The following is a 22407-nucleotide window of genomic DNA, read 5'->3' as shown; positions in this document are numbered from 1 at the left end:
GTCTGACTATGGAGTCACCAATGACTAGTGTGTCTGGTATTGTGTTTGGCCTTAAGGGCTGTGACTGTTTGACACTCTGACTGTGAGGTCTATGTGTTGCGGGTGTTGTGTTCTGAGGTGGTGGTTGTTTGGGTGTCTGCTTTGGTGGCCTCTGCTGTTTTGGTAGATTTTTGATCAGAGCCTCCAGTATGTCATTGTGTGTTTATGTGTATGATTTGAGGTTGTAATGGTACTATGTGAGACTGGGTCTATAGTGTGTGTGGTAACCTTCTCCTCCTGACTGGTCTTGCCAGTCCTATGTTGAGAGAGCTCAGCCTCCAGTTTGGCCGTATAGTTGCATCTCTCGCATGTATTTGTGTTTTGTGGGAGGAGGAAAGGGTTGTCTGTGTACATGAGGCAATTGAAACATTGCCTCAATATTCCCAGGTTCACCAGCTGAGCAGGAGAGGACACTAGCAACTGATCCCTCGACATGCTAGAAGGGTAGACGAAAAACTTTAAAAAAAGATTCCGGGGGACGTGGGTGACCGAGAAATGGGGGTTGCCTTTTTGGGGTACTATCTATGACAAGAGTGCCGTATCAAGGTAATAAGTACTGTAGGAGCAAGTGCTAGGTTTAATAGATAGAGAATAGTCTACTTGGAGTCAAGTAGAGTTGATCTTTTTAGTTATAGGATACGCTGATTTGATCAGTAGTATAGTTCGAGGAAGGTAGTTTTAAGGGAAAATTTGAAGAGTGGACTTTAGGTAGCCCGAATAGTTTAAACCTGCTTAACCGGCACTCTCTGATTTAAGGCTTTGCAGCATTTGTCAGCGTTAACTTTTAACGATTCCTTATCCAGCATTCTGTGAATATCACTTCAGCAATTAAAATTTTTAGGTGTGTGTGTTTCTGAGAGATTGTACGGCAGCTTCTCCCAAGAGAAACAATGACTCGTGAAGTTAAATGCAGGGGCATTGTTAGATTCCTGCTTCTAAGGTAAAAAAAAAAAATATTCTCGATAATTTCAAGCAGGTAATACATGTAATATTATGATAGGCTTTATAAAACATTAAAATGCCTGTGTCATTAGGATAGGCTTTATAAAACATTAAAATTATAAAATGCTCATGTCACCTGCCGCTTGAATAATGCTGCGGTTGCGGTTCCCTGTTTAGTGCCATAATTGCGGAAAAATGATTTAGTTTGTTTCATGGTTCCGTCTTTTTTTCTCCACTTTGGACTGCTTTGATTGTACCATTTGTGAGTTCCATAAGTCTCAACTCTACAGATGTTTACAAAATGTCCAGATTTGTCCTCCATGTCTGAGTAATCTGCTGTACTTTACTTAATTCTTCTAGCTCAGAAATAAGAGCTGTACTTGTGCAATTCTTCTTCTCATCTCACATAACAGGTGATCCATATTTTTCCCCTAATTATTATCTCCTGCACACTTTAGTGTGATCCTCTGCTACAGGTCTCCAGTCTGGCATGTACGTGAGTTAGTGTGCTTTCCTCCTCAAGTTGATTTTTTCCCGTAATTACATGGGGCCCTTTCTTGCCAAAATCAGATAGCTGAAGTGTTATGTTTAGTGTTTTTGTTTTGTTCTGTATTTTGTACAGTTTTTCTTTTTAGCTTCTGCTGTTGCCTGTCCTGATTCTGGGTTATTGGATCCTTACCTTGTAATACTAAGCAGTAGCAGCAGCTAACTTACAGTTATTTATGTCATTATCCAGCTTGATTGTGTGCACTTGCTTGTCCCTTGCCACTGTGTCTTTGATCTTTTAGATTCCTTTTGGTGTATTCTTTCCAGATGAGCATATATTATTTATTGACATCTTCAAAGGGGGCACTGTAGCTATAGACCAATCAGTTTATATTTTGAACATGTAAAGAAATCCAATACTTGGCAGCCAAATTGATGACCTTTCATTGGACACTGCTGTGGATGCTGTTTGCATTCCTGGCTTGGACTCTGAAGTATTGATGGTGTAACTTTATGATTGTTTTAAGGAGGGGGTACTGCTGATTTTGTGTTTTGGGGCTGTTTTTATTTTTAAATCACATAGAAATCAAAGCAAGTTGCAGTCAAAGATAAATGTGGATGGTTTTCCACTGAGGCTGCCAACTTTAAAGTTATCATGGGAAGTGCTCTTTTCTGCATAGAAAGAAAGTGAAAGCAAAGCAAAGCTGGACAGGACTTGCAAAAATAAGGGTCTATAAGTGAGGGCTAGCTGAAGCAGAGGTTATTTAATGCTTGACTCTCATGAAAGAATAGGTCTTTGGCTAGTTGGCAAGCTAAAAGCTAGAAATTGGAAACTAAGCTACTTAATTTACATTTCTGTAGTGGAAAGAGCAATATAAAAACCTTATTTTACTGAAGGTAAATTTGCCACGGATGTTAGAACCTCTAGAAGAATAGTTACAAACTGCTGTGCATCTGTAGAGTAAGCTTTTGGCTTGCGTTAATGCTTGACTCTGCTGCAAGCAGGAATTTTATATTGCAGATAGTTTAACTAAAAAAACCCCTGAAAATGAAATATTTCATTGGATTTCATGCTGGACTCCAAGGCTGCAAGTACATGTGGAATGTATGTAGGCTAAATATCAATATTTCATGACCCCTTGGAAGCAGGGCTTTCTAAAGGACGTTTTAATTCTGCAGTGCTTATGGAAAGTGACAGTAACAAGGACTGAGATCCAGTCTTTTTTTTCCTCTTTCTTTTCCCATTAATAAATAGGACTGATAATGGTTTGTCAATTTTGCATAATATAGAAATTTCTGCCACTTATCATTTTATAGTGGATTCGTTGAAGGTTGTGCACCAGGGCCGGCAACTCGGCACGTAAAAATCTACTGCCAGTCATTAGCAGACCGGAGTTCCGCTGTGGCAACCCCTAACCGGGAAAAGCCGAAAGACACAATAACAACCATGTGACACAATTGTTAGGTATGTATATTTTTCATTAAAATGTAAGGCAGGATTTTTTATTGGCTTTCTTATTATCTGCTGTCCACACTGATCATTTTATTTTTGTCTAGGTACTTATATATTTCCTGTATGGTATTTATTGTAAGATTCATGTAGGTCTTTATAATTTCTAAAGAATTTATTTAAAAAAATAGTAACACCTCTTTGGCCCTCTTCAAACGCAATCTGGATGATTGGATGGGTGACCGTAAATTCACCCCAGGGGTTCCACCTGTGTCCATCTTGGACAAGGGCAATAGGTGCTGATCATGGACATAAGGGCAAGAACTTGAGTAGGCTTATAAGGGCCCTATGACCATTAGCCTAGTAACTTCCTATGTTGCCTCATATTTTGCTCTGGTTCTCATAAAAGTGTGTTTTTCTGGTAAATCCTTAATAAAATTTAGTGTTGAAGTTAGAAATTAATGAGATGTTTGGGTTTCAGACTTCATACCTTTCAGAAAATTCATTCTAATGCATATCCCTTTATTCAGTCAACTTTTTAAGTTTGTAAGAGCAATATTTAAACATTTCTTTTTTTGGTCCTTTGACCCCCCCCATTATTTATGGCTTTGTGCAGATTTCTTGCTCTCGGAGCTTGAGAGGTATGGGTTATTTTTGGTCATTTGACCCCCTTTATTTATGGCTTTGGACAGATTTCTTGCTCGGAGAGGACATGCAAACTCTGCACATAAGGCACCCCAGACAATATTTTTTACTGGAGAACCTCTTGCTGTGAGGCAACAATGCAACCACTGCTCCATCCATTATTGACCCCCACTATTTATGGCTTTGTGCAGATTTCTTGCTGTAAGAGCTTGAGAGGTATGGTGAGTTGCCAGAGCCTGAGCTAGGCACCCGCTGAACCCGGTATCTCCCCCATGCAGATAAACACATTTTTAAGTAAAGCTTTGATGCGCTCAGTAAAGGATTTCTGTGCACTTTTTTAAGTTATGAGAATTTTGTGAGATGCAGAAAAATCCCTACCAAGACGATATTTTGCTACGATGGCATTCCTCTGCATACAGAGTCCAAGTAGGTAACTTGGGTCTGGCTAACAATGCAACTAAGGATGCAGTGCTATTTCACAAAGTGGCTTTTAAAACTGAAGCTCATCTTCTCAAACTAAGATGGGGCTATTTATAATGGAAACCAAACGTCAGTGTTAGAGAAAACAATGCAGTCTGTCCAAGTCTAAATGTCATTATACGGTGGGACAGAGGTTCATATTGTGTAACATGCCATGTTAAAAAAACAAGCCAGATGATTTTATGCACGTCTTGAAATAGCTACTAACAAGGTTGCTGGCATGGCAGATGATTAAAAGTGTGCCAGCAAATGTCTATACTGCACTGTGAACCTTGAAAAGAATTATACAACCACAATGAACTTTTTTTTTGGGGGGGGGGACTAGTTCTAGTCTTTATTAAGCAGAGAGAAGCTGCGCTACCAGTAAACATACCACCCACCCCACCAATGAATTATTGTCAAGATTTAGGAACTTCAAACATTTCTAAACAGTTGAGTAACCCCTTTCCTCTGATGCAAAGCCATCAAGCATCCCTAATTTCCCCCTTTCTTCATTTTTTTTTTTTTAATTTTATGGCAAATCACTGAGAATTACAATTAGTCACAATGCTGGACTTTAGACTTTCATAGTTCTTACAGTTCAGAAAAAAATACATTTTCATACACATTTTAAAGTGAATTAGAGGAATATTTAAAAATTGTCAATAATGTTGATTTAAAAATTGTCAATAATGTTGACCACCCCCACACACACACACACACACACACACACACACACACACACACACACACACACACACACATTATTTCTGGCATTGTCTGTGATTAATTTCCTCTCCACTGTTAAGTGTGTGATATATATATATATATATATATATATATATATATATATATATATGGCTGTGACTGTGTCCTGGGAGACAGTGTGCCTATTTTCAAAAATAACCTGTTAAAACCACTCCCCTTTATGAGAAGCTGAATCATGCCATGAATGTGGGTCATCCGCATACCTCTCAACTGTCCAGACTTTTGCATCATATTTTTTGTTTGTTCCTTGTAAGATTTGTGATTTCCTAGATTTCTGAGGCAGAGGACTACTTCTTCTTCTTTTGGCTTTTCCCGGTTAGGCATCGCCACAGCGTATCACTGTCTGCTCATGATTGGCAGTGGAGTTTTATAGTGTCGAGTTGCCAGCCTGGTGCCCAACCTTTCACAGAAGGCACACACACACACACACACACACATGCACTCATGCCTATGGCCAATTTAGTGTGTCCAATCCACCTACAGCATGTCTTTGGGATGTGGGAGGAAACCAGAGCACCCGGAGGAAACCCACGCGACCTTAGGGAGGACATGCAGACTCTGCACAGAAGGCACCCCAGCCGAGGATTGAACCGGAGAACCTCTTGCTGTGAGGCAGGCAGAGGACTGAATTCTCTAAATGACAGGCATTTAAGTTTCAGACTTTATGTCCTTCAGAAAATGTATGGTATCACAAGTCCTTGTATTCTAGCAACTTTCTAAATTTATAACAGCAATAGTTAACATTTGTACCTATTTTTGTGGCTTTCTCCTCCATTATGTTTGACTTTGTCCAGATTTTTTGTGCTAAAGGATTGAGAGCTATGGCCAGTAGAATGGGAAATGTTCTTATGTTGGCATGCACACTTCACTTTAACAACTCATGATGTTTATTTGAAATAATGCCACTCTTTAGGACTACCCTGGGAAGAAGGTGGACAGTTATTTACTTACTTACATATTTATTTATGTTTATATTTGTGTGGAGTCCCTATAATAAAAGTTGCCACATACATTTTCTGGCAAAAAATTCACAGTATGAGTAGAACTTCTACATCTACAGGCATTAGACATATACAAGAGTATACAGAACTTCGTGCACACCTTGTTGTCTATACTTACACACACACACACACACACACACACACACACACACATACATACATATGCACTTATCATAGCTTCATAGATAAGTACTAGACTAGCTGGCATTGCAGGCCATTTGAAGCTTAGTCAATTTCCCTTTCAAAGCTGAGAATCAAACCCTGATCCTTGTGACTGTGAGGTAAACACATTACCCACTGTACCAACCTTCAACCCCGAAAGTATATTTTGAGTGAAATGAAAACCTTAACCTGTATGCTTTATCTAAATTCACTGCACTTACAACTTGTGAGCCAGAGACAGTGATAGCTATACTCATCTATCTGTATGCGTCCATCTGCATGTGTCTGCATGTATACAAGTACATTGCAGGTCTGTGCATATATATATATATATATATATATATATATTATATATATATATATATACACACACATATATATATATATATATATATATATATACACACACATATATAGATGATCTAAGCAAAAACAAGAGTGGTGGTGAAGTATAAGTTGTACTTTGACCAAAGATGCACTTTTATAACATTGATATATTCAAAGAATAACAAAAGTTTCAGCAGTAAGCTTGGTGTTCCAGTTGGTAAATGTCAGAAGAATGCATACATAGCCGACTTTAGGCATCAGCGAACCCCTGTGGTCGCTGGGGGACCCCAGCCAGAGCAAGTTATCTTAAATCGATATTTTTAACACATCTGTCAAACCAACAAAAGCTAATAAGCAATCCTGTATACTTACTAAACCAGGTGGGTAATAATAACTCTTATTTATATCTCCTTTTAAATTAAAAGATGTTCTAGTTAAAGTAACAGTGTTTTATCAAGTAACAGGCTTTACAATTCCGTTAAATATTTTACCACTCGCACAGTGCCCCTAGCTTAGTTAAACCTTGCTGGTGGACATTCTCTCCACTAAAATTAACAACATAGCCTGCTTTAGGTACCTGCATTACTTATGGCTGCAGGGGCCCCTTTAATCTTCCTTAACTGTGTGGGGGACCTACAAAAGCTTCTGCTGGTTGTAGAAAAATGAGGAGGTAAAAAATGACCCAATTTCCTTATTATGCTCTTTTAACAGGGCTATGATATGACCCTTTCAGGATAAACCTGATAATGAACATGAAAGGTAAGCAGTAGAGAGATCAGCAGCCCAGAATGACTGGTCTCAGTGCAAACCTTGGAATTTAAGACAAGCTAATGCTTCTGATCTTCATGGATGGTTTTCTTTTTCTGGGAGGTTTATAAATCCTGGCAGAACACCAAAGTTCAACTTCTTAGCTAAGAATTCTCCAGAATGAAAAAAATGACAGAATAAAGGATCAAAATCAACATGTTTTAAATATTAGTCTGGTTCACTTAAAAAGTTAATAGAATAACAACTTTTGCATCAACATGCATTTTTAGACAATAAGTATAAAACTCTGACATCTGAATTTATTGACTGTGTGTAACCCTGAATGATTTACTAGCAAATCAACATTTTTATGAAGGACAGAACAACATTCTGAGTCAAAATCATGGACAATCTGTGAAATCAGGGAAAGTGACGGGTATGCATTACAACTCATTGAAATAAATACAGGTGATAACCCTGCTGCTGTTTGATGACTGCTAAACAGCTGTCACTGAGCTGGTGTGGCAGTACCAGTGTTAAACAATCTATTGTTATTGGCTGTACAAAACTAGTATTGCTATGGCTTATGCTTGTGTGTATGTAAAAATGGCACAGATTTTTATCTGTCCACACACCCAGTAATGCCAGGACACATACATTGTCCTTCTGGGTATCAGTAAAAAGTGCAGCTAACAAGTAATTACATTTCAAAAGTAAGGCATGAAATACATCACAGAACATTCAGACACTTAGATCTTCTAGGAGACCCAATGTAATACTAGAGGGATGCATAGGCATTGACTGTCTTTTGGGGCGGGGGCTAGGGATGCAAGCTGTATTCCCAGATAGGAACTGTGTATCCTCACAGCAACTGTCTTATTAGTTTGTCACCTCCTGTTTTGTCAGCTTTGAAAATAAGGCCTTGGGCACAACTTAGGTCTTGAAAGAAAAAAAATAAGACTCATGATTTAGCTTAATTGAGTTATTTCCTAAATAGTTATTACTGTTATTTGTTGGTCAGGAAAGTTATGTTCAATGGATGCAAGGAAAACTAAAGCTGACCCACAAGTCATCATTGGATGAAAAGGTTGTGTAAAAAGAAAAAATAAATAAAATGAACATCAGAGCACGTAGAACATTATGGCTTATTGAAAAAGCAGAAGAGTAAAGCAAAATGTGAAAAAAGTAATGTGTATGGTATGGGGAGCCCAAGATGGAGGGGCAGATGGGAGCACTGGTGGATGTGTGGGGGGAGGGGGGCAGGGGGTGCTGAAATACTAGGCAGTGCCTAGGGTCGATTTCACCCAAATGTAGTCCTGTACATAAAGTTATTCTAATGTGCCATTGTTGCAACTAAATGCCAGTAACTGTGAATGCCTCTTTGTGAGATGGACAGGGGTGTGTGTGTATGTATGTATGTATGTATGTATATATATATATATATATATATATATATATGTAAATGTGTATGTAGACACTCAAAATATCGAACTCCACTTCATAAAAGCAGCGGAACAATGAATATCTTCCCAGATATATGTGTGTGTGTGTATGTATGTAATATATATATATATACATGTGTGTGTGTGTGTGTGTGTGTGTGTGTGTGTGTGTGTGTGTGTGTGTGTGTGTGTGTGTGGTGGACAGGTTGACAGATGAGATAAGACAGGCATCTCCATGGACTGTGATGTTTGCAGATGACATTGTGATCGGTAGTGAGAGTAGGGAACACATTGAGGAGACCCTGGATGTTTGTGGATGACATTGTGATCTGTAGTGAGAGTAGGGAACACATTGAGGAGACCCTGGAGAGGTGGAGATGTGCTCTAGAGAACAGAAGAATGAAGGTCATCAGGACTAAGACAATGTTCTTTGGGATATTCTTTCCTGAGGCGCAGGCCAAAACCAGTGGTCTATGACTGATCAGGTTTGCAGATGACTGCAAGTTGGGTGCTATCATCAATTCCACTAGTGATGTAGACATCCTCCAAGAAAGTCTCAGTCAGACAAATGACTGGTGCCAGAAACATGGCCTCGAGCTGAATACCAGAAAATGCATCATCCCCGTTGAGGAGAGTGATGTCCCCACAAATTATCACATTAATAACAACATCCTGAGCATGCAATCAACCGTGAGGGATTTGGGCATCCAGGTTGATAGCAACCTGACTTTTGACTACCATGTTGCTTCCATTGTATGGAAAGCCTTATACATAGCCCACCTCATAAGGGTGTCTCATCCAAGGACAAGGTGGTCATACAATCCCTGTATTGTTCCCTTATGAGGCTCATTATTGAGTACAATGCCCTTTTTGGCATGTACCTCGCAAAGCATTGCAGCAAGTGGAGAGACCACAGAGGTTCCTCACCAGGAGAATACAGGGCCTCAAACATCTATCATACATAGATAGGCTAAAATCCCTATCTCTCTACTCGGTTTCATACAGACTCCTCAGAGGTGACCTCTGTCTGGCATACAAGGAGATCACAGACCCCTCCTTGATGGGACTGCTGCATATCCGCAAGTCAAGCTCCACATGAGTAACCACAACCTGATCTGTGACATCAACAGGACTTGTTGACAGGACACGTTTGTGTCTCAGAGACTCGTCCATGTGTGGAATAGACTTCCTCTCATCGTTAAGCAGAGTACCTCTTGACCAATTTTTAAGTGCAACCTGGACAACAGGACGGGAAATAGAAAATACATCCCTGGGATTCCACCCATGTCCCTGCTGGACAGAGGCATCGAGTGCTGACTTATACACGGGCTAAACTCTTGGCTAGGCTTCTAAGGACCTCAGGGGTAATAGCTTAGTAACCTCCTATAATTCTACTCATAAATTCATCCCTGGTATGAATGGCCTGGCCCATCTTGAAAAGGGAGGAAAGGCTTAAGGGTGGGTGCTGGCAAAGCTGAAATGCCCTTGCTGCTCAATTGATTTGCAATTCCTATGACATATGACTAAGTCACATCATTGTGTGGGTAGAGTTAGTGGGTATAACATGCTTAGGCCTATGTCCCTGGTGACTCTTGAGTGGCCTGCATGAAGCTGGAGTTTGTGTGAGTGGAAAACGAGTATGCGCTGTCTTGTCTGCACTGAAGGCTGAGATTGTTTGCAGTGTGTCAACAAGACTTGGACAAAAGATATATGCATGGTGTTTTACAGACAGTGCGTGCACTGGTGAGTGCGTTTCAAGAACATAACATGTATACACAACTACAAGAAAATAAAGTATACCAGTCAAAATACTTTAATGTACTTTTTGCTTTTGTGTTTCAGAACATCTTGAGATGCCAGTGTCTGTAATCTTAACTCTTCATGCATTTACAGGTTTTGGTTCTTGCAAGGAAAGCACATCAGTGTAATGACTGTTTCTTCTCATGCCATACCTCTCAGCTGTCCATATTTTTGCAGAATGTCCTGATTTTTGACACATGTTTTTGGTCTGTTCCTTATAAAATGTGTGGTTTTCTGGCAAAAGACCGGAATGATCTGAGGATTGAAGTCACTAAATAATGACATACATTTCAGTTCCAGACTTCAAATCCTTTCATAAAATTATGTTGACGCAAACCTTGTTACTCTAGCAAAAAGTTTATAAGAGCAATATTTAAAATATGTCCCTATTTTTGGGACTTTGTCCCTGCCATTTTGTCAGGCTTTATCCAGATTTCTTGCACTAAGATGTTGAGAGCTATGCCAACCTCTGTTTCTCAACTGTCCTTTTGGACAGCTGATATTTGTCATTCTCCTGAATTTCACTGAAATTTTTTTTTTCACATCTGTTTTCAGGTGTGTTACAAGCATGTAAATAGGGCACTTACAACTGTATATATAGCTTTATTATCAGTCTCCACAGAAAAGTCAGTTTCTTTAAGTTTGTTACATTAACTAAATCCTTGAGTAAATATATAAAAAAAAGTTACATAATTCTCAGTTTGTGTTAAGAGAAGCCGTAGTCAATTGGTTTGCATGTTAATAATTCTACAATTGCTACAGTCATCCTTTGCTTTCTGTTAAGTGTTTCTGATTTGGACATACTGGATGCCAGCAGAGGTGAAAATGGTCATATTCAACTTGATGAGGTGTTAAATGCATTGGTTTCTGGCTTGGTATGGATTTTCATTTCGCTAAATAAGAGGTTTAAATTCTGAGATGTTTAAAAGGTCTTACTGAATTCAATGAATGGATTTATCTGAATGTGTTAACCAGTGTAATCTATTCATGCATTCATCAGAAAGTAGTAAAGTCAAATACTGTCTATGGGCATCCTGTGCAGAGACGAGGCTTACCCCAATTGTTTGGGGGTGGTTATGCTGTTTTATGCAATGTGTGTGTGTGTCACTTTCTACACAACTCCTCTTGGCTATGGAACTTACAGTCATAATGGAAGGTTGGCCAATATGTTAGTGCAGCCTTTTTTTATAAATTACTAATTTTTTAAGAATTTTACTTTTGTGTTTGGTGACAGTTGGATTATAAATTACTATCATGATTTGCTATAGATGACTTGCATTTTGGAGTCAGATTTACAGATAATGGCTATATTCTGCTGTTTAAACTGTTCTACAGAGTCTGTGCAAGTCATCTGGAGAACCAGTCAGCTTTGTAGGAGATGGCTGCTCAAAGAATTAATGGGACTTGTTTAGACTACACACTTGGACATTACAGGTAGGTGAACATTTTTAAGTTTGGTAGATTCTGTGTGTGTGTGTGTGTGTGTGTGTGTGTGTGTGTCTGTCTGTGTGTGTGTGTGTGTGTGTATATATACATCTATATAGGGTTATCTTACAGATTTGTACCTCGCAGGGTGCGCAGTAGCAAATCCCGCCCCGACACGCCCCCGGCCGGTCTACGCAACATTGACATGAGTGTCATCCTCATTATGCGAAATTACTAAATAACTAATTACTGTAAGCAAACACAACGTAAAACAGTTTTATAAATGTTTTTGCAGGGGGGCAGGCCCCCACTTATATTCACCAACTCCAAGACGACTCTACATTGGGGACATAAATTTTATTTTTGCTACTGTTATTAAAGTCACAACTCATAGAAACCAGCCATTGCACATAATGTATGTTTGTTGCTGAGGTTATTAAAAATGAACTCCTTGTTAAATCGGTTTTCTTTAAGTAATGTGTTTTAATTGTACAGATGAACTACTTCTTCGGAGTACTACTACAATTTCTGTACACCTTTTTTACTGTTTGGTTGGTTAGCTTACAGATTACTACCTCGCAGGTACTACGTTAAACGGAAAACGCAACATAAAACAGTTTTATATATGTTTTTGCAGGGGGGCAGGCCCCCCTGCACCCTCCGACTTATATTAACCAACTCAGAGACCACTCTACATTGGGGAATTGAATTGAGTTGGAAATAGCTTTCTTGCTTTTACTGCAAGAAAGCACTGCATATGTACTTCACCTTATAAAGCTGTTTTTGTGTTAAATTGCGAACAACTTACTTGCTTTTACTGTTAACTTTACAAAACTGATGCAGAAATTGAAAATACCTTAGTCACTGTTACTGTTAAGATGCAGACTCCTTCTTTTGGGTAACACATTTCACATTTGACATGGGCATGTCGATGCTGGCCTTGACAACTACACGTGTCAGTCAAAACTGCCAATCATGCCAGACACGCCCAAAGCTGCGCAGTACTGCCCGCGAGGTACTAATCTGTAAGATAACCCTATATAGTTTCATAGATTAGTACTAGGCTAACTGCCCTTGTTGGCCATTTTAAGCCTAGACAATTACCCCATGTGAGAATCAAACCCCGCACCATATATGTGCGTGCTTGTGTGTGTGTGTGTGTGTGTGTGTGTTTGTGTGTGTGTGTCTATATATATATATATATATATATATATATATATATATATATATATATATATAAAAAATACAGATGTATATATGTATGTGTATATGTCAATGTGTGTATATATGTATGTTCATAGGTAGGTACTAGGCTATCTGCCCAAGGGCATTTATAAGCCTAGCCAGAATGTGTTGGCTTTCGCCTCCCTTTTAAATTAGTTTCCTGGGCCTCTGTCTAACAGGACCACTGAAGTGATCCCCGGGGTAAATTTACAATTTCCCATCCACTCGTCAAGAGTCAGCGAGGGGCTATGCCTTACATAAACTGGGATTATATGCCAGAGCGAGGGAAGTCTCTGGGACAGGAATCTATCCCTCCAGCATGTCCTGTTTATTGTTGTGCTGAGGTTTAATTCACTGGAGCGTGTGGCTCTAAGAGATTTGGTTTTCTTGAGGTGGAGCATGTCCATTAATTCTGGGTTGGACATGGCCTTATACTTCAGGCATAAATCACCTCTGAGCAGGCGGTAAGCAGTCGAGTAGAGCTGGAGTTTCTTTAGTCGAGCTGCATAGGGCATCTCTTTGAAGCCCATGATCCTCTTGGTGAGATACTTCTGTGGTCTTTCCAGCTTTTGCATGTGCCGAGTAAGGCACATACCAAATGGGGCATTGTACTCTATTATGGGCCTAATGAGTGATGAGTAGAGGGGCACAATGACCTCTCTTGATCTAGAGGTGAACCCTTTCATGATTAGGTGGGCTACATAGAAGGAATTTGTAACCACTTTGGCAATGTGATTATCAAAGGAGAGGTTGCTATCCACCTGGGTCCCCAGGTCCCTAATTACATTTTCCGTACCTAGTGGATTACCACCTATGTGGTAATTCGTGGGCACTTTGTTTTTTCCAAAGGGGATCACTATGCATTTTTGGGCATTCAGTTTGAGGCCATTGTTTTGACACCAGGTATCTGTCTCTGTAAGACCCTTCTGGAGGATGTCTGTGTCAGCCGGAGAGTCAATTATGGCCCCCAATTTGCAGTCATCTACGAACTTGGTCAGCCATAGTCCTCCCGTGCTTGCCTGTACCTCAGAGAATTATATACCGAACAGGAGGGGTCCCAGGACCGAGCCCTGTGGGACGCCACTTGTGACTGGTTTAGAGTCAGACATGGCACCCGCAACTCTGACCATGTGTGTTCTATCAGTGAGCCAGTTGGCCACCCATCTCGTGACATAGGGGTTAATGTTCAAGCTGGTAAGCTTGTCTATGATGCCAGAGGGAGGAATGCTGTCAAAGGCCTTACCGAGGTCCAGGTAGGCTGTGTGAACTACCTTCCCTTCGTCTCTGGCCTTGGTAACTGTTTCAAAGAAGTCAACTAGGTTTAGGAGGCAGTATCTGCCTTTAACAAAGCCAAATTGGGTAGGGTCCAGTGTCTGGAGGTTCCCAATGTCTCTGTTTATGATTTCCATGATAACTCGCTCCATAGCTTTGCAGACCAGGCTGGTCAGGCCTATAGGGCGATAGTTCCCAGGTTCTGTTGTGGCACCACCTTTGTGGAGTGGGATGACTGTTGCTGTATGCCATTCTTTGGGTGCATAGCCTGTGGTAAGGCTGAGTCTGAACAGTGAATTTAGGTGAGGATTTAGTTCCTTTTGGAGCTCGTGTAAGACGCAGCCTGGGACACCATCCGGTCCCATTGATGCTGTGTTCTTAGCTTTGGAGAGGGCTGTTTTTCCTGCATGTCCGTGATGTCTGTGGCTCTGCATTCTTCTGGGATGGGCCCTTTTGGGTGTGAGGGGGGGTGAAGTTTGAACTGAACTTGTCCGCCAGGATGTTGGCAATGTCAGTTGGTTCAGTGTATTTTTTGCCATTTTGCACTAGCTTAGACCATATCTGAGAGTTGCCACCTAAATTTTTGATATAGCTAAAGAAGGCTTTCTGGTTATCTTTAGAGTCCTTTGCAATTTTTCTTTAGAAACTGGCCTTGGATGATTTTATGAGTGATCGTAGTTTCTTGCTAATAATGATCAGTGATGCCTTCCCTTTTTGGAATTTTGCTCTGTCATGTAGTAGTTTCCTCCTTCTGTTGTATATCTTATTTATGGCCGGGGACCACCAGACTGGCTTCCTCTTTTTGGAGGAGTGAGTCTTGGTTTTACTTAGGATGGCTTGATCCATGCATCCCTGTAGATGCTCATAGAATGCACTTGTAAAGGATTCTGAGGATTGGATAGCATTATCCTTAAGCAAGGGGGCTTTGAAACTTTCCACTTCGGTCTTGAGAAGTGTGAAGTTTGGTTTTGAAAAGTTTTTCACAGTGGTTTCCTTGACTGGGGGTGGGGTCGGGATGTGGATGTCTAGTGTGATTAGTTTATGATCTGATCTTACCAGTGAGGGGTTTACCTCTGGTATGGAACACTGATCCCTCATGTTGGCTCTGCCTAATGTAGTTAGGAATTTAGTTCCAAAGCATGGGGAGTCTCTATGACAGGAATCTATCCCTCCAGCATGTTCTATTTATTGTTGTGGCGAGGTTTAGCTCACTAGAGCGAGTGGCTTGCAGTGACTTGGATTTCTTTAGGTGGAGCATGTCCATCAATTCTGAGTTGGACATGGCTTTGTAAGTCAGGCAGAAATTACCTCTGAGTAAGCGGTATGCCACTGAGTACAGCTGGAGTTTTTCCAGTCAGGCTGCATAGGATGTATGTTTGAGGCCAGTAATCCTCTTGGTGAGGTACTTTTGTGGTCTTTCCAGCTGTTGGAAGTGTCTTGTGAGGTACATCTCAAATGGGGCATTGTGCTTTATGATGGGTCTGATGAGTGACGAGTAGAGGGGCACTATAACCTCTTTATTTCTAGATGCAAATCCCTTTAGTAATTAGATGGGCAACATAGAAGGATTTCCTAACTACTTGGGCAATATGATTGTCAAAGGAGAGATTACTATCTACCTGGGTCCCCAGATCTCTTATTACCTCTTCTGTATTAAGGCAGCTGTCACCTATGTGGTAATTCATGGGTGTTTTGTTTTTCTCAAATGGAAATGGAATGACTATGCATTTTTTGGCATTTAGCTTGAGACCATGACTTTGACACCAGGTGTCTGTCTCAGTAAGGCCCTTTTGGAGAATGTCTGTGTCAGCTGGAGAGTCAATTATGGCTCCCAATTTGCAGTCATCGGCATCAGATGAGTTGTTATAGAGGGGGGGCCTCAGTCATTCCTACATTCCACAATAACTGATTCTGGTTATTATATGCATTTCTAGACTCCAACATATTTTTGTTTTATAGCTTTCTGAGGAAAGCAGTTTCATGCATTTGCAAGCCACTGTAACAAAAAAAAAAAATATTAGGATCATAAGAAGTTACTTAGCTAAAGGCCAAAGACCCTTTTTAAGCCTAGCCATTCATGCCCCAATTGTTACAATTATCAGTGCCGTAGGACTAGACTGACTTTGGTATATGCCTGTGCCTTAGGGCATCTACAAGCTGCTCCTGTCCATAAAGTCCACAGGTGACACGCGAGGGATAAATTGACAATTTCCCTTCTACTGGTCTAAATTGCATTTGAATAGGATTAGAGGAGGGTGATGTTTCACGTGAATGGAGGGTCTGTTCCAGGGAAGGGTAATCTGTGAGGCACATCGGTTCCTCCAACATGTTTTGCTTATGTGACAGATGAGGTTTAGATCCTTAGATCAGGTAATTCCAGTGCTGTTTGTTTGTTGAATGTATCATATTAATCAGGACTGGATGGGCGAATGCCTTGTAGGGTAGGCAGAGATCACCTCTCACTAGTCTGTAGGAGACACAGTACAGGGACAGGGCTTTGATACGGTCCACATAGGACATGTTATTTATGCCCTGTATTCTTTTAGTGAGCAACTGGTGTAGCTGCTCTAGTTGTTGGCACATGCCTGGTTAGGTACATACTGGAGGAAGCATTGTACTCTATTACTGGTCTAATGTGAGCTGAGTATAGTGGGGCTATGATCTCCTTAGATCCGGATGCCTTGCCCTTACTTATAAGTTGCACCATGTAGAATAATCTTCTTACCACCATGGCACATAGGTTCATAGAATAGTACTAGGCTAACTGCCTTTGTGGGCCATTTTAAGTTTAACCAGTTAACCCATGTGAAAATCAATCCATGCACCTTCTGTCCGTAAGGCAAATATCTTCACCATTATGCCAACCTAAATGACATATTAATGAATTACTAGCCTAGCTGCCCTTCTTTAACTTTTAAGCCTAGCCAATTTCCCTCAAAGGTTATTCTTGGCTGGGGTGCCTTCTATGCAGAGTCTGCATGTCCTCCCTGCATTCATGTGGGTTTCCTCTGGCTGCTCCGGTTCCTCCAACATTAGAAAGACATGCATCTGGAGCTTTTCTCCCTAGGCCTCTGGTAAAAAAATTGGCTCATTCCAAGTAGGACTTTCCTGGTAAATACATTTTAAATAAATAAAATATTTTGCCCTCATCCATGGCTCTAGTGACCTTCTTGAAGAAGTTTACCAGGTTTAGTAGGCAATAACTGCCATTGACAAATCCAAACAGGGATGGGTCCTTTTTTTTTTTTTTTTTTTTTTTTAGTTTTTTATTTATTTTTTTTTAATATTTCCTGTCTTTATCAGGTCCGTAATAATTATTTCCATGACTTTGCATGTAAGACTAGACAAACTTATGGGTCTGTAGTTCACTGGATCAGTTGATGGCACACCTTTGTGTAAGTAGGGTGACAGTTGCTGTCTTTAATTCCTTAGGGTTGAAGCTGTCTGGAGGCTGTGGGTGAACAGAGATTCTAGTGGGCCTGATAGGTCCTGTTTGAAGCTGTTTAGGAGGCATTCATGGATATTATCAGGTCCCATTGATGCAGTGTTTTTCAATGTGGAAAGTGCAGTGAGGACCTGTTCTTTAGTTAGTTAGAAGAGAAATGGTACAGGGTATTCGATGGGGAGTACTCGGTCATCTCAGAGCCATATGGATTCTGTCTTCTGCTTTGCACCTTATTGTTCTGGTTAACACTTTTGAGTAAAGGTGCCATTCATTACTCTCTTATCTTGGACTTTGGTAACTACTTTAACCAATTAAATGTTTCTGTCAAGACTTTTGTCTCTGTACTTACAGGTTGAGAGATATGCCTTCAGTTATAACTGAAGTGTCACAAAATCACAAGAAATTACTTTTTTTGCATGTATATTCATATTAACTAGGCAATCTTTTTTTGTTTTTTTGTCATTACAGTAAACGCTCTGTTAACTGGAACTCAAGCAACCAACACTCGCAAGCAACTGGCAAAATAATATCGGAGAAATACAGTACAATTTTCATGTGTCGCACTTTGTTTTCCCCCTGCAGAAACATACCTTACATTTTTAGTGTTTTAGAGTTTTAAAAAGGAAGATAGGAATAAATTTCTCCTCTCCCCAACCCGAGAACAAGTCAAACTGAACACATAGTATAGGGTACAGTATTATCCAGGCCTATTTTTAATAGTCAACAGGAAAAAACAGCCAACCTGTGCTGTGTAAATGTCTCACCAAACAAATAAACCAGAGTAAAGCAATCCAAAAAAGTAGAATGATGAGATGACACCAGGCTCTCAGCATAAAACGAACAATCTTTTATTTTAAAATAACATAAGCACTTTCACAGCTCTTGCTGCTTCTTCAGTTGTTTTAAAATCTTCTTATGTTGTTTTAAAATAAAGGATTGTTTTAAAATAAAGGATTGTTTGTTTTATGCTGAGAGCCTGGTGTTATCTCATCATTCTATTTTTTGGACTATTTTTAATAGTAGCTGTCAAACAAGCAGAAACTACAGTTATCTGGCATCTACCAATTCCCATGGGTGCTGGTTAACTCAGAGATTACTGTAGAACTAGCCAGTACAAGTTTAACTGACATTCATACATACATAAATAAGTAAACAGCCACACACATTCTATGTGAAATTGTGATTTCATTTATTTAAAAAATAAACAAGCAAGCAGCCACACAGGTTTCATGTGAAGACATGGTTTTATTTATTTGACTGTTTCACAACTAATGACTTATCTAGGTATACATAGCTATTTTTGATATAATGTAACAGTTGTACAGTGAAACAATGTAAATTACAACTGAGAGTAAATGTGATATTTTGTTGCAAACAGAGAATTTGCTGACCAATCACAGCAATGCAAGATGTCTGTAATATACATTCATTAGTTTAAAGAATACCATTACACCTAAAAGTTAAACATAAATAAAAAGTGAATGCACCCTTGTTTATGTAAAATAGGCAGTCGATTAGATAGCTTATTTATATTTATACATTTTACATACATGTACATACATACATACAGATATTTTAGGCATGGGCAGTAATATAGTTATTGCAAATGCCTGGTCAGGTACATGCTGAAGAGTGTAGTGTACTCGAATATTTGTTTATTGAGGGCTAAGCATAGTGGGATTATGATCTCCTTAGATCTGGATGCCATGCCGTAACTTATAACTTGCCCCACATAGAAGGTTTTCTCACCACCATGGACACATGGTGATCAAAGTTCAGGTTACTGTCAACCTGAGTTATCAAGTTCATTACCACTAGGTCTACTCTTAGGCGAGTATCAGTGTTGCAATTTGCAGGGGTGGTCTTCTTCCTAAAGGGTATAAATATGCATTTTTGTGGCATTGAGTATTAGGCCATGTATCTGGCACCAGTTACTTTGCTCTCAGACCCTCCTCAAGGGTATGTACATCTTTGGAGGAATCCATCATTGCACCCAACTTCAATCATCTACAGATTTGGTCACCCAAAGACCCTTCATATTTGCTATGACTTCAGAGAAGTGTATTCCAAACAGGAGCGGTCCAAGTGCCAAGTCCTGTGGAACAGTACTTGTAACAGGCCTAGCCTATTGGTGGAGGTGGAACCCTCCCCCCCCCATTTCATGTGTCCTATCCATGAGCCATTTGACTATCCATTGGGTTACTGTGCAAGTCCCTCTTGAAGTATATTGACATCGTTTGGAGATTCAGAGATTGCACCTCATTTGCAGTCATCAGCAAATTTAGTCAGTCACAGCCCCTCTGTTCAGGCCTGAACTTCAGAGAAGTATATTCCAAACTGTAGGGGGTCCAGCACTGATCCCTGTGGAACCCCACTGCTAAAGGGTCTGCTGGCTGAGGTAAAGTCCCCAACTTTTAGTGTGATCTGTCAGTGAGCCAGTTAGCAACCCACCTGACAACTAAGGGTTGATATTTAACTGGGAGAGTTTATCAATGATGCCTGAATGTGGGACTGTGTCGAAGGCCTTTGCTAATTCAGCATAGGTTGTATGCACAGATTTGCCTTCATTTATGGTGCTGGTGATGTTTTTGAAGAAGTCTACCAGGTTTAACAGGCATGACCTGTCTTTGACAAAACCAAACTGTTGGATCAAGGGTTTGGAGATTACCTATGTGCTTATTCATTGGGTCCATGATGATTTTTTCCATGGCCTTACAGATAAGGCTGGTTAAGCTTATGGGTCTGTAGTTTCTGTAGTCTGAGTCACACTTTTAATACTCTTGTCAAGTGGCATATGACAAATGGAAAAAAACTCTTAGTTGTAAAACTAGCAATAAAGGGTCAGTGACACAAATGCTATTAGGCACAGTTATACTGTCACCTTAGTCAAAATACCTCCTGCATGCCAGTGTATGAGAATGTGTATATGTATATATCCACTATATATATGTGTGTGTACATATATATATATATATATATACATACATATATATATGTTCATAGGTTCATAGGTAAATACTAGGCTATCTGCCCTAGGGCATTTATAAGCCTAGCCAGAGTGTATTTGGCTTCCGCCTCCCTATTAGATTAGCCTACTGTGCCTCTTTAAAGTAGGTCACAGAAGGTACCCTTTTAAGATTAGTTTACTGTGCCTCTGTCTAGCAGGGACACAGAAGAGATCCCAGGGGTGAATTTGCGATCTCCCATACACGCGTCCAGATTTCGCTTGAAGAGGGTCAGCGAGGGGCTATGTCTAATATGAATTGGGATTCTATTCCAGAGTGAGGGGAGCCTCTGGGAAATGAATCTGTCCCTCCAGCATGTCCTATTTATTTTTGTGCTGAGGTTTAGGTCCCTGGATCGTGTAGCTCTAAGGGACTTGGATTTTTTGAGGTGGAGCATGTCCATTAATTCTGGGTTTGACATGGCTTTGTACGTCAGGCATAAATTGCCTCTGAGTAGGCGGTAAGCAACTGAGTAGAGCTGGAGTTTCTTTAGTCAAGCTGCATAGGACATCTGTTTGTAGCCCATGATCCTCTTAGTGAGGTACTTTTGGGGTCTTTCCAGTTGCTGCAGGTGTCGGGTAAGGTACATCCCAAAAGGGGCATTGTACTCAATTATGGGCCTGATGAGTGATGAGTAGAGGGGCACAATGACCTCTCTTGATCTAGATGCGAACCCTTTCATGATAAGGTGGGCTATATAGAGGGTCTTTCTAGCCACTTTGGCAACGTGATTATCAAAGGAGAGATTACTATCTACGTTTGTCCCCAAATCTCTAATTACTTCTTCCGTACTTAATGGATTACCACCTATGTGGTAATTTGTGGGCACCTTGTTTTTCCCAAAGGGGATGACTATGCACTTTTTAGCATTTAGCTTGAGGCCATGGCTCTGGCACCAAACATCCGTCTCTGTGAGACCCTTTTGGAGGATGCTTGTGTCAGCTGGAGATTTGATTATGGCCCCCAGTTTGCAGTCATCTGCGAACCTTGTCAGCCATAGTCTCCCAGTGTTAGCCTGAACCTCAGAGAAGTATATACCAAACAAGAGAGGTCCCAGAACTGAGCCCTGTGGGACACCACTTGTAACTGGTTTGGATTCGGACATGGCACCTGCGATTCTGACCATGTGGGTTCTATCTCTGAGCCAGTTTGCAACCCATCTTGTGATATAGGGGTTGATATTTAAGCTGGTAAGCTCATTTATGATGCCCGAGTGGGGTATTGTGTCGAAGGCTTTTGCAAGGTCCAGGTAGGCTGTGTGGACTACCTTGCCCTCATCTATGGCTTTGGTATCTGTTTCAAAGAAATCAACTAGGATTAAGAGGCAAGATTTACCCTTAACAAAGCCGAATTGGGTAGGGTCCAGTGTCTGGAGGCTCCCAATGTCTTTGTTTATGAGTTCCATGATAATACACTCCATAGCTTTACAGACCAGACTAGTCAGGCTTATGGGGCGATAGTTTCCGGGGTCCGTTGTGGCACCACCTTTGTGGAGTGGGACCACTGTAGCTGTACGCCATTCTTTGGGTACATATCCTGTAGTAAGGCTAAGTTTGAACAGTGACTTAATGTGAGGGTTCAGTTCTTCTTGGAGCTCATGTAAGCACAGCCTGGGACACCGTCTGGTCCCATAGATGCTGTGTTTTTTGCTTTGGAGAGGGCAGCTTTCACCTGTGCATCTGTGATGTCAGGGAGCTTACATTCAGTTGGGATAGGCATTTGCTCCTTGGGGGGGGGGAAGGGGGGAGAAGTTTGCGCTGAATCTGTG

General features: G+C 40.6%; 1 protein-coding gene across 2 annotated transcripts in view; it reads left to right on the top strand.

Annotated features, from left to right (window-relative positions):
- The window catches only part of ST6GALNAC4 (ST6 N-acetylgalactosaminide alpha-2,6-sialyltransferase 4), a 435498-nt gene extending 417028 nt beyond the window's left edge, over positions 1-18470 (top strand). The window contains exon 8 of one of the 2 annotated variants that reach the window (XM_044065319.1): positions 18103-18470. In XM_044065319.1, the coding sequence (XP_043921254.1) occupies positions 18103-18253 (151 nt within the window). In that variant the 3' untranslated portion in view covers positions 18254-18470. The remainder of the gene's footprint in view (positions 1-18102) is intronic. The other variant, XM_044065320.1, reaches the window with a different exon arrangement.
- Positions 18471-22407: the final 3937 nt, after the last annotated feature.

The sequence above is a fragment of the Protopterus annectens genome, chromosome 3.part0 (genome assembly GCF_019279795.1).
Source record: "Protopterus annectens isolate FY-2018-M chromosome 3.part0, PAN1.0, whole genome shotgun sequence".
Taxonomy (NCBI): domain Eukaryota; kingdom Metazoa; phylum Chordata; order Ceratodontiformes; family Protopteridae; genus Protopterus; species Protopterus annectens.
The sequence above is the reverse complement of the archived record's forward strand: the minus strand, read 5'-3'. Positions and strand labels throughout refer to the sequence as shown.